Source organism: Eretmochelys imbricata, chromosome 1, assembly GCF_965152235.1.
Source record: "Eretmochelys imbricata isolate rEreImb1 chromosome 1, rEreImb1.hap1, whole genome shotgun sequence".
Lineage (NCBI taxonomy): Eukaryota > Metazoa > Chordata > Testudines > Cheloniidae > Eretmochelys > Eretmochelys imbricata.
The window spans coordinates 101,613,875-101,641,641 of record NC_135572.1 but is presented as its reverse complement, the minus strand read 5'-3'; the positions used below and the strand labels follow the sequence as shown (position 1 = coordinate 101,641,641).

Below are 27,767 nucleotides of genomic sequence, written 5' to 3'. Positions count from 1 at the left end.
GATAGTGAAAACCCATTTTCCCTCGTATTTAAATTATTTTATAAAGTTGTTCAGAATTTTCTGGCATTATTTTCATTATTACTGTTCTAAACTCCATTATTCCTGACCCTCCCGCTCTTATTTTGCTAGTGTGCTCTGTGCACAGGTAAGCTGCTTTTTAAAGTTTAACTTCCACTTAGGATGCTAAACTGGGACCATGTAGCGAGACCCTTATTTAAGCTGAATACTACTTTACCCCACATATACCCCTCATTGATTTAATTGTAAAATAATATTCAACGTGAGTAACAGTATCACAATCCAGCCCTTAGCATTAGTCATGCAACAGTGAGATCTGAAAAGCAGCAGTCACCTCTGAAGCACTTTTCATGGGGGTGCCTGGACAGGAAGAAAAACAGTTTCTCTTTGAAAAGTAGCCACTTGAGAAGCAGTGGCTCCTGAATTTCAAAGAGAAGCTACAACCTCCCTAAAATACCCTGGCTGCAGCACATTGTAGATGCCTGGACTACATACATGTTTGACACCTACCATAAAAAGGCAGTCAGCTCCTAGTTTATCTTTATTCAACCCACTGAATGTTTCTGCATCCCCAGAATCATTAATAAGTTGTGTTATACAATGCGCGCTACAAAATTTCATTAACTGCTGTGAAAATAAGTAGTTGATATGTTAAGGAGTGTTAACTGTTGAAGGAAGAGAGCATTTAGCAGCACTCAGGTTGGCCAGATTTCCCATACCCTTTAGAGAATACATAAACTAGCTCTATAAGAAAAGAGATTCATTTTCCTCTGCCAACCAAAAGTACAACAATTCTGAGACCACCACTTTGGTGCACCATGTAAAGTTAATGAAATAAAGGCAGTGCAGCTGCTCACAATGAACTGGCTGTCATAAGGCAAATCTCATGAAAAATGGTACACAGTAAACTTTTCAGTTCTGCACCTTCTTAAAACTCCGACTCCAGGTTAGGTATGGTCCTCCCCCATGGCATCTGCTGTTCTTCAGGTCCCATGCCAGTGTACAACCTGCACTAGATTCCAGCTCTCACTACAGTTTCTTTATGCCATTGCCGTGGCGTAGAGGGGCCACAACTGCCCAAATGATTTCTCTAGGGGCAGAAGCAGCTTAGGCACAACATACATAGCTCTGCCTTGCTCTCTTGGCACAGCACATTCTCTGGGCCCTTGACAGATTTTCCTCCTATGTGAAGCCATAGCACCGATTGTTAAGGTTGTTGGCCCACAAACCATAGAAGAAGGACATACAAGATAGTCTTTTATGTTTTAATTTTTAAAATAAAAATAAAAGCCATAGCAAAAGTGGTGAAAGCTCTGCTGCTTGAGTTATTTAAAACTAGCCTGCACTCAACTATTACAAGTAAATAGCAGAATCCTGTTTCAGGAGAAAAATTGGAGAAGAGGTATTTTTCCTCTAATTTCTCTGATGTTATGATTGTTTAAATCAATATTAGCCCAGTATCCCCCAAGCTCAGTCAAAAAAAGTTCTTACAGCTACTTTACATAACCAGCTTCAAATTAAATCAAATTAAATTACATAAAAGGTCATTCTTTCCATCTCATTTGCATTTTGTCATTAAAAAATTTCCTACTAATAACAAAAAACACCACACCACACACCCAACCGGTTTTGTGCCCACTCTCATTATTTAATACTAGCATAGTGATTTTCTATTCAGGGTGAACAAAAATTAAATACAAAATTAATGAGATGGAAAGTATAATGCATAATTTAAATTTAGATTAATATAAATGGATGCTAACTTCATGTTTGTTTTATAAAAAAAATTAATTGAGGGTTGGCTGGCATAAATGTCAAACACCAACTCATCTGAGCCAGGAAGTTTGACATTATCGAGGACACTAATTCCTGAAAGACTCAAATTTGTCATTGAAGTGTGTGGGTTCTACTTCTCTCCTGTGATCATGGTGAGTTGTAGACCAGTACTGGTGCCTGCAGGTGTGATTCTGAGTTATTCAGAATGCATATGGAGAAAGGAAGAGAGCAGTATCTTTTCTCCCAGGGGATCTTGCCCATCAGTTCCCTGAGGGAGTCAAAGTCTGCTTTTCTGAAGTCCAGGGTCCGTATTCTGCTGCTTTCGTTTCTTCCTTGCTTCCCAGTATTCTTGCTAGCAAGTTAAAGTATGGGCTGGATGAATAGACTATAAGGTAGATAGAAAGCTGGCTAGATTGTCGGGCTCAACGGGTAGTGATCAATGGCTCCATGTCTAGTTGGCAGCCGGTATCAAGTGGAGTGCCCCAAGGGCCGGTCCTGGGGCTGGTTTTGTTCAATATCTTCATAAATGATCTGGAGGATGGTGTGGATTGCACCCTCAGCAAGTTTGCAGATGACACTAAACTGGGAGGAGAGGTAGATATGCTGGAGGGTAGGGATAGGATACAGAGGGACCTAGACAAATTGGAGGATTGGGCCAAAAGAAATCTGATGAGGTTCAACAAGGACAAGTGCAGAATCCTGCACTTAGGACAGAAGAATCCAACGCACCGCTACAGACTAGGGACCGAATGGCTAGGCAGCAGTTCTGCAGAAAAGGACCTACGGGTTACAGTGGACGAGAAGCTGGATATGAGTAAACAGTGTGCCCTTGTTGCCAAGAAGGCCAATGGCATTTTGGGATGTATAAGTAGGGGAATTGCCAGCAGATCGAGGGACGTGATCGTTCCCCTCTATTCCACATTGGTGAGGCCTCATCTGGAGTACTGTGTCCAGTTTTGGGCCCCACACTACAAGGATGTGGAAAAATTGGAGAGAGTCCAGTGGAGGGCAACAAAAATGATTAGGGGACTGGAACACATGACTTATGAGGAGAGGCTGAGGGAACTGGCGATGTTTAGTCTACAGAAGAGAACAATGAGGGGGGATTTGATAGCTGCTTTCAACTACCTGAAAGGGGGTTCCAAAGAGGATGGATCTAGACTGTTCTCAGTGGTAGCTGATGACAGAACAAGGAGTAATGGTCTCAAGTTGCAGTGGTGAGGTTTAGGTTGGATATTAGGAAAAACTTTTTCACTAGGAGGGTGGTGAAACACTGGAATGCGTTACCTAGGGAGGTGGTGGAATCTCCTTCCTTAGAAGTTTTTAAGGTCAGGCTTGACAAAGCCCTGGCTGGGATGATTTAATTGGGGATTGGTCCTGCTTTGAGCAGGGGGTTGGACTAGATGACCTCCTGAGGTCCCTTCCAACCCTGATATTCTATGATTCTATGACCTTTTGGTGCTGGACAGGTCCCTTTCTGATGTTCAAAAAGAAGACTCCTCAGCCATTCTGAAGAGCAAGGGGGTCTCCTGAAAGGCCATAAAGTTCTAACCTAGATCCCAAGGAGGAAAGGAGGCCACCTGGAATACCTTAGGAGTGTAAAGGAAGTCTGTAGGGTTTGGCTATTTCCTAAAATGGACAGGAAGAATCAGTGCTAATGGGCGGGAAAGTGAGCAGAGTTTTGGGCCTAGGTAATAGCAACTGTCCTCCCTCCTCCATCATAAAAAGTGGTCAGATGGTTCCTCTTCTTTGTTTAATAAAAGCAATGGCAAAAAATCATTCAAGTCTTTCACACACTTCTAAAGAGCCCCTTAGCCCTTTCCTGTAGCATCCCAAATGCAATACATCTATGAGTCTTTCCCTCAGACACTCAATATGAGCAACATGCAACCCTCTTTCATCACATTCATTACAGAAATTACAGAGAGGAAGAGAGAGGGAACTGTGTTAGGAATGCCCTTAAAACCACCATGCTATCCAATATGGAGTCCAAAACCCAAAACTAGGTACTACTGGGGTGGGAAAAATGAAAGATCCCCTACCCACTGTCTCATACGTTTTAGCATGGCTTCTGCAACACCCGCACATATGCCCCACTTCCTGTCTTCATAGGAGCCCTCTTCTACATTATCAGTAGAGTAAGAGAGACTCTACTGGTGGAAGTGTGGAACTTAAAGAAAATTCCCCCAACATTAGATAAACACAATATTTAGGGTTAGGGACAAAGCCACACTTTTGGGTCAGCTATGAGAGGGCGTTGAAAAGAGGGAGGATGGTCCACTGGACAGGATGTTATAGTGAAATTCAGGAGACCGTGGTTCAATTCTCTTCTGGGACCTTGAGTGACTTTAGTCTCTCTGTACCTCAGTTCCTCATCTGTATAATGTGACACCCCTACCTCATGAGGTGCCACAATGCATTAAAGACTGGAAGGTGCTCAGTCACTGTGGTGATGGAGACAATCTAGTGCCATGCCATTGCTAAACCCTGATGTTCTATCTAGACTAAACAGTGTGAGGAGCAGCAAAGTAGTAGTATTCCCAGTCGGAGAATGCCTGACAGAGTTTAAATTAGAGTAGTAACTTTTTTAAGAAAAATGCCTAAAACAAACTAAGCAAGCATTTTTGTATTGGTGAAAATTAATTTAGACAGGGTGAAGAGACATGTTTAAAAATAACTATAAAAACTATTGTTTATGCCAGTTAAAGCAAAGATTTAATTTAAAGTGGGCAATGTAGGTTAATAGAAAAGTTGTCAAGATATATCTCAATTTAAAAAGATGTTAACTTTAGTTTATAATAAACCTATGGAAACCTGAGACTGAAATCAGTTTTTATTTACTTAATTATTTTATTTAGATTCTTACACATTTTACAGAAATTAGTTTTTGGAGGAAAAAACACTCAGGACCTGACCCAATGAGGTCAGTGAAAAGACACTCATTTTACAATAAAATTAAATAGAAAAAATATGATAATACATTTTAATTGTGTAATCTGAATTTTGTATGTCCCAATCCTACAAAGGAGCATACACACAGATTCTCACTTTTGTGAATGGGGCTGAACACAACTGTGCTAAGGTTTGTTTTGTATGCAACCATTTGTTTCCAATATTTTTTTACTTACTATCATTTGAGTCTCTGTTCTTTGATAAACTTATTCTTGTTTTCACTACAGCTACAATTAAGCACTGTGTGGTAAGTGGAGCGGTGATCACTATAGGGGTGTCGCTCAGAATAGCTGATGACGTGGACTGGACGGTGCTCTGGTAGACTGGGCTTGATGGAGGGAGACTTTATCAAGGTCATAGAACCACTTTAATGCAATCAGAAATCCAATGAGAAATGGACTGAGCTGTTACTGGTTGACCTCTAACTCTCAGCATAGGCAATAAAAACCCTGGGAGAGGGTCTAAAGGATTTAGTACGATCCACAGAGCATGTCAATGCCCTACAAAAGTCTAAAATGTGGAGTTTCCTTTCAGCTTTGGAAGAGTGAGGTTTCAGGAAACACACACGGAAGATTAATAGTTTGATTCAGGTGGAAAGCTGATACTATCTTCGGCATAATCTTAGGGTGTGGCCTAATACAAACTTTTGAAAGACTGTGAAAGAAGGACTAGCTAAAAGAGCTTGAACCCTCCTTGCAGAAGTGACTGCCACCAGAAACGCTGTCTTCCTAAACAACAAAGATAACAATGTTGTTGCCATAGGGAGAACCTATTAGTCTAGAGTAGACTACGTTAAGGATCCATAAAGGTATTGGGTCAGACACAGGTGGGTAGATGCTGACAAAACCCTTCAGAAATCTGGAAACCAGAGGGTAAGAGAAGATGGAAAATCCATCCCCTGGAGGATGCAGAGCTGATATGGAAGCCAGGTAAACTCTCACGCAACTAACTGAAAGGCCAGATGATTTCAGGGGTAACAAAACAGTCAAGTACATTTTTGACCTCTGTGTTGAGACTGCCCAAATTGAAAATCTTTTCCAGTTTGCAGCATCTGTAGCTCTAGCGCATATATGTAACTAGTGCACGTAGTGCCTGCTGTTCACCAAAATGGCTTGAGCATCTCTCATGAATATTCAACCAGAGATCATCCATGCCATGAGGTGGAAAGATTGGAGACTGGAATGCAGGGACCTGCCCTGGTTTGGAGATAGATGATCCTTGACGAGGGCCAAGTTGAGGCATGAGTGGACTAGGGCATCACTGGAGATGTGATGGAAAACCAACGTAGATCCACGAACCAGTAGAGCTTTGGCCAGGCTGGTGCCACTAGGATTCAAGTTGCTTGGTTTCTTTTCAGTTTCCTTAGAATTGGAGGAACTGGAGGGAATGCATATAGGAGATGACTGAACCAGGGGAGAAGAAAGGCATCTGCAATGGAACCCCAGCTGCCCCCAACCATGGAGCAAAATCTCTTGCACTAGTAGTTCAGGTTGGTAGCAAACAAGTCTATCAGTGGGTACCCCCCCCACTGATGAAAGATTTGGAGGATGTTAGTTCTGATTGACCACTTGTGTTGGTCTATGAAATCCCAGCTGAGGGTGTCTGCAATTGTGTTCCTCACTCCTGGAATGTGGAATTCCTTGAGGAAGACATTGTTTCTTATACATACTTCCACAAGCGGATGACTTCCTTGCATAGCTGAGATGATCTTGCACCTCTCTGCCTGTTCAGATAAAACATGGCACTGGTGGTCTCTGTAAGAACTTGTATCACATGGTTCTTGATAGCAGACATAAACATCTTGCAAGCCCAACAAATAGCTCTGCACTCCAGAAATTTATGTGGAGAGAACTCCTGGGGTGACCAAAGACCTTGTGCCTGAAGTTGACTGAGTTGGGTCCCCAATCCTTGGTAGACATCTGTTACCAGGGTCATATTCAAAACTGGGGACAGAAAGGGAACCCCTCTGCACACATTGCACAGATCCAACCACCAGTCCAGAGACTGGCGCAAACATGGAGTCTGCATGTCCAGAGGAGGCATAGTAACACGATATATTGAATGGAGCCAGGCCGGCAGACAGTGATTGTGAAGTCTGTCATGAAGAAAAGTTACGTACATGCAAAAGGCCACATGGCCCAGGAGATGTAGACAGGCATGCACTGTTCTCACTGAGTTGCACTTGAGACTTTTGGACAGAAAGGCTACAGGATAAAATCTTTCCATCGGAAGGTAAGCCATGGCAGTCATGGCATTGACGTCTGCATTGATAAAGGTTTTGTGTAGTGTTGGTTATAACTTTGATCTGTCCAACTTTAGTTGCAGGGTCAGATGAGAGAACAGCTGCCTGATGACACTCATGCTGTTTTGGATTTGGAGGTTACCTGATGTACTGTAAACTAGCCAATCATTCAGATAAGGAAATATCTGAATGCCTAAATATTATATGTGGGCTGCCACCACTGAGATGCACTTGGTGAAGACCCTCGGAGCTGACGAAAGCCCAAAAGGGAGCACCATATGCCAATAATGGCTGTTGCTTGCTATGAATCAAAATAATTTCTTGTAGCCGAGAGGTTTTGCCACATGTAAGCATCCTGTAAATCTAAGGCCCCATGCCAATCTCTAATCCCCAAGGAAGAAGCGAGGGGGACCATCCTGAACTTTGCTTTCTTGATGATGCAGTTCAGCTTTCTTAGATATAGAATGGGATGAAGGACATCAGAAAACTTTGAGACCAGGAAATACCATGAACAGATAACTTTCCCTCTGTGTTGGTAAGGGATTTCCCTCTGTCGCTTCCAATTCCAGAAGAGACTATTTCTTGAAACAAAACGGTCTCATGAGAAGGGTCCCTGAAAAGGGACTGGGGTGTGTGTGTGTGAAAGGTGTGGGGGGGGGGGGCGGTGGAAGAAGACTCAGAAGAGAGAGATGAACTGGATAACATATCCCTCCTTCACTGTGCAGAGCACTTACTTGTTTGACTTGATCTCTTTCCAAACACAGAGAAAGAGAGACAGGCATCTTCCAATGGATAGGAATAGATGTGCTGTCCTCTATCACTCAACATGAGTGCTTGGAGGTCGAACTTGTTTGTGAGAAGGGCCTGTGGACAAAGCCAACTGGCCACTTCAGGGAGGTCTAGACCTTCTTTTGGTAAAGCCTTGTGATCACTACTGGAAAGAGGATCTATAGTACAGGTGAAATCTAAATTGCTTCCTCTTTGTTACAGGCCTTATTGGCCTTGGTCTGTTCTGAGGGAGTCTAGATCCATCTGCTATGGAACGTATATGTGCATAATCACTAAATTAGACAGCTAGGACAAAGGGTCCCAAAAATAAGAACTCGTGGCAAAAAACCAAACAAAGTGCCTGACAGGTTTAATTTCTCAATAAAACAACTACATTTGCAACAGATTATATAAATACAAAGAAAATATTTCCCCTAATGTGTATTACTTATGAATTTAATATTAACAATGATAACTGAGTGTGTATTTTCCATGGTATCACAGGGCCCAATCTGATATGGTGTCTGTTGCAAGGCCTTAGAGCCCTCAGACTCCCACTGACCACCCATATGTCAATAGGAGTTATGAGTACTAAGCACCTCCTGTGATTATGCCCATATTCAGCAGGATGTTTATTGTTGCATTTTCTGTATCAGATTATGTGAAATATATGTATTTCCTGCCCATTATTTGACTTTTTTTTATTTTCAATTTGTAGCCAAAGATGTCTTTCTGAAGTTCAAGAAAAATAATTCCAATTTTGCAACCTATTAAAAATTCCAAAACATTTTGTAGATAATGATTTCATTTAAAAATTGAAAACCTGATTAGAGAACAATCCACTCTAGAAGTAAACAGAAATTGTAGTAATGAAGATACTCTTTCACACACAAAAATATTTTAAGGGAGAACAAACCTTTAAAGCCATCAGGATACACATCAGGAAGAAATTTAGTGCTGACATCTCCCTGAACAAAGCGTGGATGGGTTATCACTTCTCGCAGTAAAGCTATATTGTGAGTCACACCTATAAATAAAACATTGAGTCAAATCAGATGAATGTGTTAATCACAAGCAATACCGAGAAACAAAGAAAACAAAACAGATTCAGGGGGCTGCTTTTTCCCCTCAGACTGAATTCCAGTCAACTAATTTGGCAACCATGGCACTGACAGAATCTTTTGGGGGGGGAGGGTGGTCCACCTAGCACTCAGACACTGGCTATTTCTGGACGATTCAGTTTAATTAAGACATAAATCTTTGCAATTCTCACCTCTCCTGACAGACTCTGATCCAAAACCTAATGAAGTCAATAAGGGCAAAAAGTGACCATAAGGTTTTTGCTTTAGTCCAAGCAGATATAGGCAGGACCTAAAGAGAGCTCAGTGAAGTCCCATCAGAGTATCAGTGTCATACCCACAAGCTCAGCATTTCCCATTAACCACACCCACCGTGACATTCTTTTAGAGACATCCTGTTGGGAAAGTTATGTACATAGCAATGAAAACACTGGTTCATTAAAAGATTTTACCTCACCTAGCTTGTCTCTCAATTGAGTTTGAAGCATTTATATAAGATTTTATAACATTCTGTCATTTATAATTCATGAAGGTTATCGATAGATCTTACAAAAAATTGAGAGTTATCTGTGCTTTCTTCATGCTTGCACACCATCCTCTCTAGAATACAATCTTCATATCCTCTTACTCAACCTTGCCCAGCCAAATCTCTAATCAAGATTTTCCACTCCCCTGTGCCTCTCCCCATCTGCATTACATGTCAATAATGGCCACAAAAGGTAAAATATTGGTTCTTGGTTTTTGCATTTTCCCTTCTGCTTATCCTTTTCTGTCTCTTTCTTCTCCCACCTTTTCTTTTATTTTGTCTTTTTTCTCCACTTTACTGCTTTTGGGGGACAATGTGCCAGCAAAGAAGTGGAGCTTTTGACTGCTAGGAGACAGAGAAGGCCAAGATCCGGGGGGGAATTGAACTCCTACATTCCCCACTAAAAATCCTCCAAACAACCACGCTCTCTGTTGCTTCTGACAGTCTCCCACAACAATATAGCTCAAAAACATGCAAGTTGTATTTTAATACAGTGCTCCCTCAAAAACATTCTGCAATAAACTCCATGTACTGGAGGAGTATCTACCACAGAGAGACAGAGTGAAAGACAGAGTAAACTAATCGTTTATTTTCTCATTTAAGCAAAAATCTCTCATATCCACAACCTCTAGGAAAACAAACTTACATTCAACTCCACTTTGCTAGAAATATTTAAAATTTCTTTCACGCAACTATATTGACTATATAAATAGCACAACACACCGTTAAGTCTATGTAATTTCATTGAAATGTTTGTGGAAGGTGACGACTTTGTAGTGGTGAATGGAGGGGATGGAGGTAGCAAGAATAAAGCATCCTTTCTGGTGAAACTGCTTATATCTGCTATTGATGCAATTCAGCCATTTCTAAAGTTAAAAAGTTTTCTCTTCTGAGAGCCATCTCTGGAAAGGATAATTTAGGTGTATCCAGAGAACAAGTAATCTCCATCAAAGATCACTATCCTTACTCTTTCTTTAAATTTAGGGAAAGATTTTCAGCAAAAGGTTTCCAAGAGCCATCATGAGCATAACAAAGACCTGGCTAGAGAACAGTGTCCCACAGTAAACAACGGCATTTCTTGGAAGTTAATACCGTTATTAGAGTTATGTAATTATATGAAGAGCATAACCCATATAATATTAACTGGGGTGAGCACTTTCATTAAGAGTTCTAACATTCAGAGGAAAGCTTCCTAGCTTTGTATTTTAGAGATTGTCACTTCACAGGTACATTTTCAGGGATCAGTAGAAACTGCACATCAACCCTGAAGACTGCTTAACTGGTCTTTCTGATAAACATAATTAAAAATAAAATATGAAATTGCTGTACTATTTGCACCAGAATAGGTAAATATAGTCAAACTTCACAACTGCAGATCTAATGAATTATTTACATTCTCTTTTTTCTGAAATGGAGATACCACCTCAGCAATACAGTGAATGTTTTTTTAAAATGCACTCCCCCCCGCTTTTTTCCTTCTCCAGCTTTAGAAACATGAATAACATTCTTGTTATCTTATGCATAACCCAGTTCGCACACTTTTAAAAAACATTTTCCCCCTACAGTCTTCTGCCGGTGTGAATTTTCTAGCTCTCTGTGTGGCCGATACTGAAAACACTTTCAACACATGGAATCTGACTTCAGCCTTATGAAACAATGTTGTAGCTCTAAAGACTAGTTCATGAGCCATTAACCAGCACCATACATCTAGTTCAGTTCTGAGAATTTGACCATGTGATTAAAAGAAGATGAGTTTCTAAGCCACCTGGGTGATTAGGTCATCCAAGCTCCTTGGATGTTTACATACATATAACATTCCATTCTTTATACCTCCAACAAACAATTTAGTAAAAACATAGAACTGTGGCAGAAGATAAATGAATGTAACTTGGGAACAAATATAATCTATATTTTGGATACTACAGAGCAGAGCTATCCAAGCATAAGACTAACTATTGACTTTTCCCCTAATTTTCCCACTTGACTAGAAACTGTGGTAAATTAAAATATGACATTTTCAAGAGCAGCTTTAGAATTGTAATTTAAAACACAACAGAGTAGCCCTTCAGTGTTCTCTGACTTTGATTGAATGCAAAAGGTAATATGTTACAATGTGAAACCATATCATCTCATGTTTTTCTTTCCTAAACCGCTATAAGATCCCTGTTGAGATGATGGCTGATGACAGATGACAGAGATCTTGGTGTCTCAATTGATTGCCCCAAAAGACCTGAAATCAAAAACCACCATGAGTATCTTAATTCATTCCAAACCATGTGTAACAGGAAAAAAAAAAAATCAGAGGCTTCTGCAGTGCTTTCAGCTCTAAAAGTCCTTCTACAAGTTCAATAAAAGCCGGCAAGCCTAGGTGTTTCAGAAGCAATATAAGAAGTGTGTTCTACATATGTAAATTAGCATTTTAATATGCAATAATTTCCTTTCAAAGTACCATGAAAGACTGTATCTGTTCCCAAGATCACTTGTTTAAACAATGGATGGATGGTTGATCTACTCCTTAAAAGTGAGTTTACAGCTTCAATGATGTTCCTGATCACAGACTGAAAAAATAATAATGTGCCACCCTAAGTCTTCAGAAGTCTAGAAGTTTTAGATTTGCAATTTAGCATGACCTCTGTCAAAGTTCATAAGGTCTCCATCTGTGTGTGAATAACTGCCATGCTACAGAAACGTGGACCCCTAGAACAGCTTGCTCCTGACTACCTGCTGCTTCCCAAACACTGGCCAGACATTAGCCCCCACTCTCACAGGATCAAACAGAGGCCAACAGGCACAGCTTATTTCATGCAAAGTTAGAAACTAAACTGAACTATATTATAGCCATTCTGCAATTGACTAATCCTGCCATCAGCCTCGGACTTAAAAATAAAATAAAATAAATCACATTTTGTAATCCAGAAAACCATGAGATAAAAATCACTAAAATTCAGTTTCATTTTGTTTCCTTCATAAAACAAGCTTTTATTTCTCTACCTCTCATTCATATTGTTAAGAGGGTTGCCAGTATAAATAAGGATCATAATCACAGCTTTGTTGTTTCCCTCCCTGACCTCTTGTCTACACTGCAATAAAACACCCATGGCTGGGTCATGTCAGCTGACTCAGTCTTGCAAGGCGTGGGCTGCAGGGCTATAAAACTGCAGTGTAGACATTTGGGTTCAGACTGGAGCTGAGGCTCTGGGACACTCCCCCTTGTGGGGTCTTAGAGCCCAGGCCCCAGCCCTAGCAACTACACTGCAATTTTATAGCTCTGCAACCTGAGTCCCATGAGCCCAAGTCAGCTGACCTGGGCCAACTGTGAGTATTTTAGTGAAGTGTAGACATGCACTGTGAGGCAAAACACAGTAGAGTTTAGTAGCAGTTGCCAACAGGAAGATTTTTCTTATTTCTTTTTCCTTCTTTCTATCATATTGTCCACTGTAAAGTATTAATGAAACAAAAGATCTGCTTAAGATGTACTTTTAATTCTTTATCTATTATCTATCTATTAATTTTGAGACAATATTCCTCAACAGCAGCCTCATAAAAGCATGAGGATTCTTTGGGTCAATGCCATAGCTTTTAATTTAAGGAGACCTAACACTATATATAACATCTCTTGGGTCCAATTAATTTTGTGATCTGAACCAACTTCCTAGTGAGCACCTGTGCAAATTAAAAACCAAAACAATCTGGCACAGTTTGATTAGTAATCTTGGTATCCTGGTTTAGGAACAGAAGGCCCAAAATCCACTGTCAGAGTTATATGATGATGCATACTGCCTGCCTATCTGCACTGTACCTGGTCCAACTCCATGCTATCTGGAATATGCTCGTGGAACAAAACCACAAATACCAGTAAATTCACCCCTTTTTTAATTAAGTTTAAAAAAAACCCCAAAACTACAGCCAAACTCATGTGTCGTCCTTCTCCAATACCATCACCAAAGTGATGAAGTGATAAAAATAATTTTGTACAAAGCAAAATTATACAGAAGGGATGTGGATGGGATGATATACAAATTACAGTATTTAGTCACTAAAAAGCAAAATAAACTTGGTTTTTGTGCCTTAGCGTTCCATGAGCAACATTTGCACAATAAATATTTACTGACACTAAACATATTCAGTGTTGATTAGCCCTTTTACAGTATTAAGCTTCTGTCAGCTTGACATTCACAAACACAAATCTGCATTTATCCATGTAAACTTAATTGGAGCCCTACATGCCTCTCCGCAGATAAACAATTCAATATATTTAACTTGCTGAGAATTTTAATTGTGTTAAGTGGAACGGAAAGAACTTTATTTGCATACTTATTGATTGCTAAAACAAACATTCATTTTATGCAGAATTTGAATTGACTGATAATTTAGCAATGCTAGTCTGAAAAAAATACTATAGTACTGTACTGTACAAGTCGTTACCTTCAGTAGGTATTCCATTTCATTTCATTTCATTAGGACTTCAAAAACTAAATAAATAAATTCAAGTACTACATTGAGTTACAATTTCAGACAATGATCACTGGAGCAGTCGAGATGTCTGCAGGTTTTACATCTGTTATAGCAGGGCCTGGTGCTGCTTTGGGTTGGTGGTCCTGGTCTATGAGGAATGTCCTTCTGATGACACACTTGGAGTGGTTGCAGCGGGGCTGTCTGAAGGCCAAAAGAGTGTGTTTGGAAAGAAATCTTTCCAGATGTTGACCCCATCACATATGGGTTGTAATTGTTTAATGATCCCCCATATGGATTCCAGTGTGGGGTGGTAGGTGACAACTAGGGGTGTGCGATGCAAAGTAGATTAGTTTCTTTTTGAAATAGGTTCTCACAGGGTATTTAGGTGGCCCGTTGCATGATGCGATTCTCTGGTGGAATGTCCTTGTCTGGTGAAGGCAGTTTTAAATCTGTTAAGATGTGTCATCCTTATAGTATATTATGTGATATCTGAGGACTTGGCTGTAGATAACAGATTCCTTGGTGTGTCTGGGTGATTACTGGATCTTTGAAGGAAAATGTGATTATCTATGGGTTTCTTGAACACTGTTGTCTGTAGGGTTCTGACTGTGGTGTCCAGGGAGTTGATGCTGGTATGGCAGTGTTCTTGAGAGAGTTTAATGGATGGGTGGTAGCTGTTCAAGATGTAGAAGTCTATGACACAGTTTAGGTCATTGTCAAGAGGTTGAAAATATCAATGTATCTCAAATATATCTTTGGTTTCGTGGTGTATTTGTCCAGAAATTCTCCGTCAAGATGGCCATGAAGAGGTTGGCATACTGGGGAGGATTCCTAGTACTCCTAGCTGTTCTCATGGTTTGGACAAAGTGTGTTGTTGAACATAAAAACGGTTATGGGTGGAGATGGAATGTATAAGTTTGGCAATGTGTTTGAGGGGGATATCTGAATGTTGTCTATTCACTTGTAGATATGGCTGTAATGCCGTCATTGTGAGGGATATTTGCGTACAAGGAGGCGAAATCCATGGTTGCCGTGATGTGTTCTGAGGGAGACTGCTAAGGTTGCAGAGTTTGTGGAGAAAGACTGCTGTGTCCTGAGGGAAGCTGACCCTCTAGTGTGGTGAGTGGCTTGATGATGGTTTCTGTGAGTTCTGCTATTCCTTCAGTAAGAGTGCCATAGTCAGATATCCTGGATCTGCCTGGTTTCCCTTGTTTGTGTATCTTGGGAAGCCTGCAGAAGGTTTTGGGGGCGGAGGGGGGATGATGTTGTAGAGTTTCTCTTGGAGTTGCTTGGGGAAGGATTTGATGATATCCTTAAATTCCAGGGTGAACTGTGGTGTGGGTTTTCTTTGAGTTCTTTCTGGTGGGTGGTGTCGAAGAGTTGGCAGTTGGCTTGACGTGTAGTCATCACTGTTGAGAACTATGATGGCATCCCTTTTGTCTTCTGGTTTGATCACTATCTGGTAGTTAGATTTCAGGGACTATATAGCTGTTGTCTCAGCCGCAGAGAGATTGTGGTGGATGTGATGTTTGTTAAAGATTTCGCAATCTTTTTTTTTTTCCTGAAGCACTCAAAGTAATGATCAAGTGTGTGGTGTCATCCACTAGCTGTCCAGTCATATGATTCTTTTTTCTTATGAAAAAAAAGTTGGTGGGGAGGTGGTAGTGTGGCTGGTATCATCATTGTGAAAGAATTCTTTGAGGCGGAGTCGGTGAAAGAATTCTTCCAGTTCTCCACAAGTTAGTATGGAATCAGGTTCTCTCATGGGGCAGAAGTTCAGTCCCTTGGAGAGAACAGATAATTCTGCTCCAGTTAGGGGCCATCTTGATAAATAGACGAGGTTGGGTTGTTGTGTAGTGTCCATATGGTGGGTCCGGATGCAATGGTTTATCCCGGAGCAGAATTATGTGATGATTTCTTGTTTGAGGTGGTCCCTTCTGCAGTATATGAGGTGCAGTAGATGGTTACTCAATTTTTCTGAAGTCCTTCTGCAGAGCTGTTCAGCATACTTGGAATTGTATGTAGTAGTCAGAGGGTTACAGATGGTGAGTCCTCTAGGATGATGTTTTCTTTCTTGCATTTTCTAACGAAGTAGATGTCGCTATTTAGTTTTACTTCCTTTTTCTTCATGTTGTGCAGTTTCCATTTCAGACAGCAAAATTCTGTATCGTCCATTGTTGTTTGTGGTGGTGTTGTAGCAGTATTGATCCCAGGATATTAGAGAGACAAGTGGATGAGGTAATATCTTTTATTAGACTATTATTGGTGAAAAAAAGCTTTCAAGCTACACAGATCTCTTCTTCGGTTCTGGAAAAGGTACTCAAGCCTGGTGTACACTAGGAAATTGGGTTGGTATAACTATGTTGCTCAGGAGCGTGAAAAATCCCCATCCTTGAGCAATGCAGTTAAACTGACCTAATCGCCAAAATTCTACCATCGACCTAGCCACCATCTCTCAGGAAGGTGGATTTCCTATGCTGATGGGAGGACCTCTCCCATTGGTACAGATAGTGTCTTCACTGAAGCGCTACAGCAGTGCAGACAAGCCCTCAGAGCGTCACAGCTAAATACCAGGTAAAACAAATTATTTATCGTAAGTAGTTAACACACATTCCATGAGACCATTCAAGGTGAAGTGGCCCATTCACATCTCTGCAGTCACAGGACAAAAAAAAAAAGGGGTTAGTGAGTTACAGGTTGTTGTAATAAACCATTAATCCAGTGTCTTTATTAAAACCATGATTTTCAGTGTCCAGCAAAGTTATGGATTTAAGTTCCCAGGCTTGTCTTTTGAAGGTGTTCTATAAGTTTCCTTTGAGCATGAAAACTAAGATCAGATGTGGAGGGACTGCTTTGTGAAGAGTGTTCATTCGTTATTCTCCGAATTCATAGAATCATAGAATCATAGAATATCAGGGTTGGAAGGGACCCCTGAAGGTCATCTAGTCCAACCCCCTGCTTGAAGAAAGAATTCATTCTGCTTCAATACAGAGAAAAAACCTCCAACTGCACACCCCCAGTTGTCACCTACCACCCCACACTGGAACCCATACAGGGTAACATTAAATAATAAGAACTTAAGAATGGTGATACTGGGTCAGACCAATGGTCTACCTAGCCCACTATCCTGTCTTCTTACAGTGGCCAGTGCCAGATACGTCCAGTCCAAGCTTCTGGCAGTTGGAGTTTTCTGGAGACACCCAGAGCACGGGGCTGCATCTCTGACCATTTTGGTTAACTGCCATTGATGTACCTATCCTCCATGAATTTATCTAATCCTTTTTTGAATACTGTTATACTTTTTTGCCTTGGCAATGAGTTACACAGGCGGAATGTGAGTTGTGTGAAGTATTCCTTATGTTTGTTTTAAACTTGTTGCCAGTTTTCATTGGGTGACTCCTGGTTCTTTTGTTATGTGAAAGGGTAAACAACACTTTCTTATTCTCTTTCTCCACACCATTCATGATTTTATAGACCTCTAATATATACATACTTAGCTATCTCTTTTCTAAGATGAGCATTCCCCATCTTCTAAATCTCTCCTCAGGTGGAAGCTGTTCCATACCCTAACCATTTTTGTCGCCCTTCTCTGTACTTTTCCAAATTCGATCTTTTTTGAGATGGGTTAACCAGAAGTTCATGCAGCATTCAAGGTGTAGGCCTACCATGGTTTTATATGGTGGCATTATGATATTTTCAGTCTTATTTTCTATCCCTTTCCTAATGGTTCCTAACATTAGCAGCTTTTTTTCCCCTGCTGCTGCATATTATCAAGATCTCTTTTTTGAGCTGCATCATTTTGTATGTTTAGTTGGGATTAAGTTTCCCAATGTGCATTATTTTGCATTTATCAACATTGAATTTCATCTCCCATTTACTTGCCCATCATTAGCAAGTAAATCATCAAAACCCCATCATTTTGTATGTTTAGTTGGGATTATGTTTCCCAATGTGCATTATTTTGCATTTATCAACATTGAATTTCATCTCCCATTTACTTGCCCAGTCACCAAGTTCACGGAGATCCCTTTAATTCTTCGCAGTCAGCTTTGGACTTAACTATCTTGAGTAATGTTGTATTATCTGCAAACTTCATCACCTCAATGTTTAGCCCTTTTTCCAGATCATTTACAAATATGTTGAACAGCACTAGTCCCAGTACAGATCCCTGAGGAACCTCACTTTTTACCTCTCTCCACTGTGAAAACTGATCATTTATTCCTACCCTTTGTTTCCTGTCTTTTAACCAGTTACTGATTCAAGAGAGGACCTTCCCTCTTTTCCTATAACTGCCTACTTTGCTTAAGAGCTTTTAGCGTGGAACTGTCAAAGGCTTTCTGAAAGTCCAAGTACTCTGTATCCACTGGATCATCCCATCCACATGTTTGCTGACATTCTTAAAGAAGTCTAATAGATTGGTGAGACATGATTTCCCTTTACAGACACCATGCTGACCCTTCCCCAACATACTGAATTCACCTATGTGTCTGATAAGTCTGTTCTTTACTATAGTTTCAACTAATTTGCCTGGTATTGAAGTTAGGCTCACTGGCTAGGAATTGCAAGGATTGCCTCTAGAGCCTGTTTTTAAAATCGGCATCACATTAGGTATCTGCCTGTCATCTGCTACAGAGGCTGATTTAATCGATATGTAACCTATCTCAGTTTGTAATTCTGCAACTTGATATTTGAGTTTCTTCAGAACTCTTGGTGAATACCATCTGGTCCTGTTGACTTTTTACTGTTTAATTTATTAATCTGTTCCAACATCTCATATTAACACCTCAATCTGTTATAGTTCCTCAGATTTGTCTCCAAAGAAAAATGGCTCAGGTATGGGCATCTCCCTCACATTACAATCCATACTTGATGGAGACCGCATCCTTTAAGAAATCTTTCCTGAACCTCCTCTTCTGGCCTTCAAACCACCCCCCAACCTTGCAAAACTCATCATCAGAAGCAAGCTCCCCACAGACTAGGACTCTCAAACTCAAAACAGCACCAGACACTGCCATAACAACAGATGCAAAGCCTGCAGAAATAGCTCCACTGCTACAATGATGAATACACCCCACAACACACCTTTCAAGTTCCATGGGTCCTACACATGCCTACCACAACATGTGGCATTCCTCATACAGTGCACCAAATGCCCCAATAAAAACTATGTAGGTGAAACCAGATAATCACTGTGCTCTTGAATGAACTCACACAGAAAAATGATTAAAAAAAAACAAAAATCATATCACCCTGGGCAAGAGGAAGTTACTTACCTGTAATTGGAAGTTCTTTGAGATGCATGGTCCCTATCTGTATTTCACCTGTAACTGGGGTGGTTACACATTTGCACTATGCACCTGGAGCCGGAGAACTTGAAAGTAGTGTCCATTGGTCCACACATGCATGTGCTCTGACTCACATCATGCCTCCAACCAAGGGCATAAAGGGAAGACTGAACTGCCTGCCTCTCCAGTTCCTTCTCCACCACAAATCTGAGGAGATCCAAAGCAGAAGGGAAGGAAGACAAGGATGGAAATACAGACAGGGACCACACATCTCAAGGAACCTCCAGTTATAGGTAAGTAACCTCCTCTTCTTCTTCGAGTGATGATTCCTACTGCATCCCACTGTGGGGGATTAACAAACAGTACTTAAGTAAGAGGAGGATGCGAGGATGTAGATGGCAGGGCAGAGCAAAGGATAGTCATTCCAATTCAGCAGAGGAGTCTTGGACTAGGGCACAGTCTCTTGCAAAGATGTGAATGGACCCCACATGGCTACTTTGCAGATATCAAGGAGGGATACCTCCTGAAGAAATGCCACAGTCACTGCTTGTGCTCTCATGAAACTAGCATTTACCCCGTGGCAAGGGAAAATTCGATAATTGATAGAATAAAATGCAGCAAGAGATCCATTTCGAGATCCTCTGGGTGGAGATCGCTAGTCCATTGATTTTTTCTGTTATAGTGATGAATAGTCTTGGGGACTTCCTGATTAGTCTTGTTCTGTGTTGGTAAAAGGCCACAGCCCACTGGACATCAAGAGCGTGGAGTCTCTGTTCCTCAGAGGAAGTGTGCAGTTTACAGAAGAACACAGGTAAGTGGATCGATTGGTTCAAGTGAAGAAAGCAGTTACTAACCTTCTGTAACTGTTGTTCTTTGAGATGTGTTTTACATTTCCATTCCAGTGTAGGTGTATGCATGGCCCAAGCATAGTCACTGGAAATTTTTCCCCTAGTGGTGTCCATTGGGTTAGCTCTAGTGCCTTCTGGTGCCACGTGCTAATAACGCCAGGCCCTGCCAACCCTGTGCACCCTCGATTCCTTCTTCCGGCAACTTCAATAAGAGGGGTAGGAGGGCAGGTCTCCACCTACCCAGGTAAAACTGTCTAGCGGAATCCTTCCTACTATTAGAAAGTATGTGTTTTCCAGGAAGGTACACTGCTTCCAGGTGATTTGGCTTTGGACACACCAGCTCCACAAGCTGACTGTTTCTACACGCAGGGAGATTAATCTTACTCTTCTGTGCTTGTTGACGTAAAAGACAGTCATATGAACTGGAAACTAACTCTGTCCTCTTGTGGAAGGCTGTCAGTGAACTCTGCAAACTTGGAGTAGTTCAGAAAGTCATACTTGGCCCATTAGTGCCTGGTAGTTGGCTATCCTGAACTGGAGACTAGATGACAAGAAGACCATTCTCCCATAGGTGTAGGTGCTTACCTCTTTGCCGCAGGAGTAGACTGAAGCGGTTGCTGACGAGCCCGTTCAAAGCTGCTTGGACCACCAAAGAGTTGGGATAGGGGTGAGAAAACAAGAATTCAGCCCCTGTGGCTAGCACATAACCATGTTTTTCCATCCTCTTGGAGCTGGGACCTCAAGTCGCAGGGATGTGCCAAACAGGCCTAGCTGGCTCCATTATAGCTTCATTAATGGGGAACACTACTTTGTTGGATCTAGATGGAAGGAGGATGTCCAGGAGTTTGTGCTGGGGTTCCCAAACCTCTTCAAAAAGGAATCTGTAGTTCACCAGCAACTCTACAGAGATGATCCTGGAACTGCCTGAATTCATCAGGGTGAGAGGGAGACATAAGGGTTACCTGTTCGTCCGGAGACAAAGATGGCAGTCTTGCTCATTCCAGAAAAAACACTGGATCCGGTGCTAGCCCAATCTACTGCCCATGCTACTCTGGCTACACTGCTGTTTTTAGCACACAAGCTCAAGCAGAGCCAGCACATGTTTGTCTACCTGCACTTGGAAGCAAACACCCAGCTGCAGGGCATATTACTCCTAGGGGAATTCTGTACCGAAAAATTAAAAATTCTGCGCACAATATTTTAAAATTCTGCATATTTTGTAGAAATAAAATATAATCACTCCAGTTTCAATTCTTTTGGTAATTTATTTCAAAATACCTGTCAACAAATGTGTCGACAATACAGACAACAGCAAAAAACTTTCCCCCAGGAATAGAAAGTTAAAGAAATCTCTACAACAACCCAGCTCCAGTTGAGGAATGCTGGAGGGAGCTTTGTGGGGCACCCAGAGCCCAGACACCCACACTCCCTTCCCCACAGAGCTGAGATATGGGGCACCCCCTGGCCCAGATACCAGCCTCCCTCTCCCCACAGAGCCTAGCCCCGGGGCAGCCCCCAGACACCACCCCCCACCTACACACACACACACTACAGCCCAGCTACAGACCACCCTCCCAGACTTCTCACAGAGCCCAGCTGCAGGGCAGCGCCCAGCCCAAACACCAGCTCCCCCAGAGCCGTTACTCCACTCAGCTTCTTCACTGCTCTGCCGGGGGACATGGTGTGGTGCAGCCCTGCCCTTCCCCATCCTTTGCCAGAGCTGGCTGGGTCTCTCAGGCCCCCTCCCACCCCATCCCCTGCACGCTCTTTGAATGAGGATCAAAGAGCGTGCAGCCTCCAGCCCAGCACTGCAGCCTCCAGCCCAGCAGGCTGGACACTCTGCTCACTGCGAGCTGGGCTCTGCAGAGTCCAGTGGCCCTTAGTGGGGGCCAGAAATTCTGTGGGGCAAACAGGGAATTCTGCAAAATTCTGCCTTCTGCAGTGGCACAGAATTCCCCCAGAAGTAGTATATATACCCGAAGAGTCCTCCTCTTACATACAGTAGCATATATGCAGTACACTTCCTTCTCCTCTCACACATTCATCATAAGCATCTCCTAGTTCAGTCTTTTTGTAACCATTTTTCTTTTGAAATGTCACTCCTCTCGGCCTTTTTATCCTAACACTCTCTATCCTGTCTCCTCTGTCTGTCTCTTCTTGTTTCATTTCCTCCTCCACTATTGTTCCATAGTGGCTGCCTTACTTTTCCCTCCACTCCATATGCCCGCTTTTAGTCTTTTGTTATTTCCTTCCATGTGTGCTCTTCCCACTTTTCCACAGAATACTCTGCTGCACCACTCCCTCCACAGCACAATAAAAATAACATGATTTCTTCAGCGAAGTAATGACAGAGCTTTGAAGGTATTGTTAATTTTACTTTCTTGCTTTCCATGAATCAACAGGGAGTACAAAAAAAGTACAAGGAACTGACCCAGTCAGACCCCTACTTGACTACTGAAAATATCAATTATCTCACTTTTCCACATAAAGGTGCCCATTTTAATTAAACAATCATTTTAAACACAATTCCTGGAGATAGAAATACACTACAGAAAACTTTCCAGATCATGCTAGGTTTTAAATATTTTGTTCAGTGAACAGTGAGCTGTAGCTCACGAAAGCTTACACTCAAATAAATTTGTTAGTCTCTAAGCTGCCACAAGTACTCCTTTTCTTTTTGTGAATACAGACTAACACTGCTGCTACTCTGAAACCTACAAAGATAGACTCGTTAGTGGGCGGGTGGTTGAGAAACACATAGTATCTGCTTAAATATTAGGTACGTTAGGATTTCTTTTACTAATAGCTTGCTTCAGCTATTTAAAGAAAACACCCTTACATCTTTGAGAATTCAGAAATTAAAGAGATAGTTTGGTAAAAATCCAAGAGACACAAAAGGGCTGCAAGACTGGTTCACCTTTCCAAACTTGACCTATTAACATATATTAAAAAAACATAACAGAAGCTAATATTGAGACACTCCAACTCCAAATCCCCCCATAGAAGTAAATAATCAGACTTAATATTGAAGGACATTCAATTTTCCTTCAGTAGTCATTGGATAAAATTAGAATTGTATCAACTCAAGACAAATCTATGTTTGAACTCAAGGAAGCTTGTCATCAGTGGACTGTACTGAAAGATCAGTGGGTAAAAACGTGTTGCTCTTAGACCATTGGTCACTCAGAAGGCTATAAGTCCAGATTCTAAAAGCAGATTACTTGTCAATGGAAGAACTTGGACCTATCAAGAGTAATAATTTAGATATCTAGTGTAGAAAATAGAGGACAGGTTTTGTGTTCCGATAATTGAACTGAGTATTACTTCAGTGAGTCACTTCAGTGAGTCCTACTTTCAGTCTTGATACTTGGCTAGTGAATTCTAGGATTTCTTATTTCAGTGTACAGTAGTTGTAAGCTTCCACTACACATTAAATAGCACTGTAAACTGACTGACGCCTCAAAGGTAATACTGTTACAAATATTATAAAAGTGATTTTTTTTCAACCTTCCTCCTCCCTAAGAAACTGATATTTCAGGTATTGTACATTGCAGTTCACTGTTGAAAATATGCAAAATTTCAATGAAAGCAAATAAAATTTGCTTTAAAAAGCAAACAAGCAGTTTACACTGAAGTTAAAACAATATGTAGATGCAAATGAAGGAAGCCTATTTTAATGGGACAAAAAATAGATCACCTCCAATTTCACCATTTTACTTTACTTGTGGAGTACAGATGATGTGCTCAGATCTGCTCAAGGCAGAGAGGAAGAGGGACTTTCCTCTAAAGAGATTATAATCTAAGAACTCCACTAAGACTCCTAAAGAGGCTGGGGTAAGAGGTACCATGCTACATCAATGGTAGAGAGACACATTATGGCCAAGATGTTCAGCTTAGGCTCCTAAATCCATATTTAAGCACCTGAGTTAGTGGGCAGATTTTCAAAAATGCTCAGACCTCAGAAGTGCCCACTGAAGTCAATGGAAGCTTCTGCAGGTTCAGCACTTTTAAACCAACCAGGCCACTTATTTAAGAGTCTAACTTTAGTTACCTTGTTTTGTAAATCCTGGCCTATGCCTGTGTGAAGTATAATCCATCCAAGGGCACTGGGAGCAGGAACTGGAAGAATAATGACACCTGCTATGCCACTAAAGAACTCTGGCATGCATTCTCCTCCGTGCAGCCACGATGGCACCAGCAGACACACAGAGTGTGAAAGGACCATGGGAACACTCTTTCCATGCCCAAACTTAATCATTCTTGGGACTGAAACTCTGCCAGCAGTACTAGCTAGTAGTACACCCTTCGCAGACGACACATTGCTGTTTCCTGTACCCTTTAGAAGAAAATCTGTTCAGAGCCAGGCCTAGTTTAACCCTAAATAAAGAGACAACAAAGACATATTGTGGGTTGAGGAGCTATTCATCACAAAGTGGAGTATGGTTGTAGATAGGAGTAAGTGGGGGCAAGTTTGGGAAACAGAAAGTGGATCAAATGCTTACCAGATTCCAGTGAAGACACAACCTGCATTCTTCTCTGCACAGCTAGTTACAGGGAGTGTCTTACTCCATGTACTATGCAGGCACTGAGCACAAGTCAGCATTCAATAATGTTCCTAACAATAATAATCCAGTACATATGTTCTATATACATTGAGGAAGCAGGAGACATTTCAAGGCGGATCAAGAGCTACCGCTTAGATGTATAAGGAGCGAAGCCATGAAACTATCTGAAAGCATAACTTGAAAACGGCCTGCACAGTAATTATGCAGCTTGGATGTTTGGAATAAATTTTAATGCTGAGGTGCTCAAAGTGACCCTAAGGAATCTGGAAGCCCAATTCCCAAATCTCAGCCTAACTATGTAAAGTAAGGAATTACTCACCTTGTGCAGTAACAATGGTTCTTTGAGATGTGCCCTCTTATGAGTATGCCAGTGTAGGTGTGCTTGGTTCCTGAGCTGCTGATTGGAGAACTTTACTAGCAGTGTCCATTAGGCCTGCACATATGCCGTCTCTCCTCATGTTGCGCCATGAGGCTAGCCAGCGTGCATGGGCTAACTCTCCTCAGTTCCTTCTCCACCAGAGTCATTGACAAGAACTCCAAAGTAGAGGGGAGGAGGGCAGGTTGTGGAGCACTCATAGGGACACATCTCGAAGAAACATCATTACTGAACCAGGTGAGTAACAACTTCTTTGAGTAGCCACTACAGGTGACTCCTGAGCAGTACCCCTTCTGAAGCATCAGGACTTCAGAGGTGGGTCTGTTGCAAAAGACAGCACCCTGGAGCTGAAGATGGCATCGGAGGCAGACTACCCACTGATCACATAGTGTTCTGTGAAAGCGTGGGCTGACAACCACATCGCTGCTCTACGGATCTTTGAGATAGGGACATCCTTAAGGAAGACAACGGATGAGGAGATTGACCTTGTGGAGTGTGTACAAATGGCATCTGGAGTGGCCACTTTACAAACTTGGTAACTATGTCTGATACAAATTGAGATTCACTTGGAAAGTCTTTTGGCTGATACTGCTGAGCCCTTGGATCTTTCCACCATAGAGAGGAAAAGCCTAGGGGACTTCCTGAAGGCCTTTTTCCTGTCCAGGTAGAAGGCCAGGGCTCTCCTGACACCCAGAGTATGCAATATAGCCTCCCTGTTGTCTTGGTGAAGCTTGGGATAGAAGATTGGAAGGCAAATTAACTGATTCAAGTGAAAGTGAGAGGTTACCTTAGGGATGAATTTTGGGTGTGGTCCGAGTGTCACCTTGTCTGGAAAAATATAGTATAGGGAAGACATGCCATCAGAGCTGCACTCTCTCCTATTCTGTTGGCTGAGGTAATGGCTACCAGGAAGGCCATTTTCATGGATAAGTACATTAGGAACAGGTGGCCATGGGTTCAAAGGGGGGGGGGGTCTAGTCAGTCTTTTCAGTACAAGATTCAACATGGGGGTAGGATGTAGAGGTTGTGGGAAGAATTTTACTATACTCTTGAGGAAACTTTTTGTAGTTGGGTGTGACAGCACTGAGTACCCCTCTACAGGTTGGTGAAAGGCTGTAATACCCATTAGGTAAACCCTGAGAGAGCTTAGAGATAGTCCAGCCCATTTATGGGTTAAAGCATAGTCTAGGATGCTGGGGAGATTTGTTGAGACGTGCACCAAATCTGAAACCTGGGCCATTTCTACAGGTAAGTGCGTCATGCTGAGTTCTTTCTACTATGTAATAGAACCTCTTATACCTCTCTTGAACAGGAGCCTTCTAGGTGTTGGAACCAAACAGGAGGCATGCCTTGAGGCAGAGAATCCCCAGGTTGGGATATAGGGTATGTCCTTTGTTCTATGAGAGCAGGTGCAGAACGGCTGTGAGAGAGATCAGCAGACACGTCGCAAGCTGTGATAGATAAGGATACCAGGTATGTCCTCAGCCAAGTAGGAATAATCAGAATGACACAAGCTCCATCCCTTTTTATTTTCAGCGGGACCTTTGACAGTAGGGTAAAGGAGAGCATCGCTTAATGAGTGTTGTCCCATCCTTGCTCTGGAACCATAGTATGGACACTTCTTGTTCAGGTAAGTGGTGAACAGATCTGTAGACTGTGTCCCCGATCAACTGAATAGGTTGTGAAATATGGACAGGTGTCTCTTCCACTCATGGTCATGTGGGTATTTGCTACTGAGACTGTCTGCTATTGAGCTGTGTACCTGGGAGATATGCCGCAGACAGTATAACATTGTGGGAGATGCATCAATTCCATAATCTCATCGCTTCTGCACATAGGGAAGGTGATCTGGCTCCCCCTGCTGATTGGCGTAGTACATACTGGCAAAGTTGTCTATCAGAATCTGTGTGTGTGATCCTCTGATGAGCAGGAGGAAATGGGCACAGGCATTCTTGACACCTTTTAGCTCAAAAAGACTGATGTAGGGGATCTCCCCACAGGCAACCATTTGCCTTTTGTCATGAGGCCGTTATGTGCGCATCTCACCCTATGAGTGATGCGTCAGTGGTGAGGAGTAATGACGGTGATATTTGCGAGAAGAGGTCCCTTTGCAAACATTGGCTGGGTCCTTCCACCCTTTTAAGGAGTTTTTGATCCTAATGGGTAGTGACAGCAGTTTATCCAACCTGTTCTTGTTCATTTTTTAAACCGAGCCAAACCACATTTGGAGGCATTGCATCTGGAGCCTGGCATGAGGTATCACTACCATGCCCACTGCCGTATATCCCAAGAGTTGGATGTGAAGCCTCATTGGTATTTCTGGGCTGCTTTGAATGGTGCGTATGAGTGTGACTAAGGATAGAAATTTGTGTTGAGGTAAGAGGGCTTTGGCCTATAATGCACTGAGGTCGACCCCTATGAATTCTAGGCATTGGACTGGAGTGAGGGTTGACTTCTGGGTGCTCATCTGTAGACCCAGTTCTGTAAATAAATGTATTGTCATATCAGTGACTTGGTGAGACTCCCAGAGAGATTGGGCTCTGAGAAGGCAATCATCCAAGTATGGGTAAATCATTATGCTTTGAGAGTGTAAATGAGCAGCAACCACTGAGAGCACCTTGGACAATACCCTCTGGGTTGATTAGAGCCCTAAGGGAAACACTCTGCATTAGTAGTGGTCGTGAATCTGAGAAATCGTCTGAGAATCAGTAGGACCAAGATGTGAAAATAGGTGTCCTAGAGGTCAAGAGCCAAAAACCAGTCTCCCTGTTCCAATGCTGGAACAATCGTCAATAACGTGACCATCTTGAATTTTTGAGCCTTGACAAACCTGTTGAGAGCACTGAGATCTAGCATGAGTCTCCAACCTCCCTTCTT

The 27,767-nt window shown here is 41.9% G+C and overlaps 1 protein-coding gene across 6 annotated transcripts in view; it reads right to left on the bottom strand.

Annotated features, from left to right (window-relative positions):
• The window catches only part of PCCA (propionyl-CoA carboxylase subunit alpha), a 387,356-nt gene that overhangs the window by 168,992 nt on the left and 190,597 nt on the right, over positions 1 to 27,767 (bottom strand). For all 6 annotated transcript variants that reach the window (XM_077813024.1, XM_077813033.1, XM_077813018.1 and 3 more), the window contains one exon: positions 8,673 to 8,783. In XM_077813024.1, the coding sequence (XP_077669150.1) occupies positions 8,673 to 8,783 (111 nt within the window). The remainder of the gene's footprint in view (positions 1 to 8,672; positions 8,784 to 27,767) is intronic.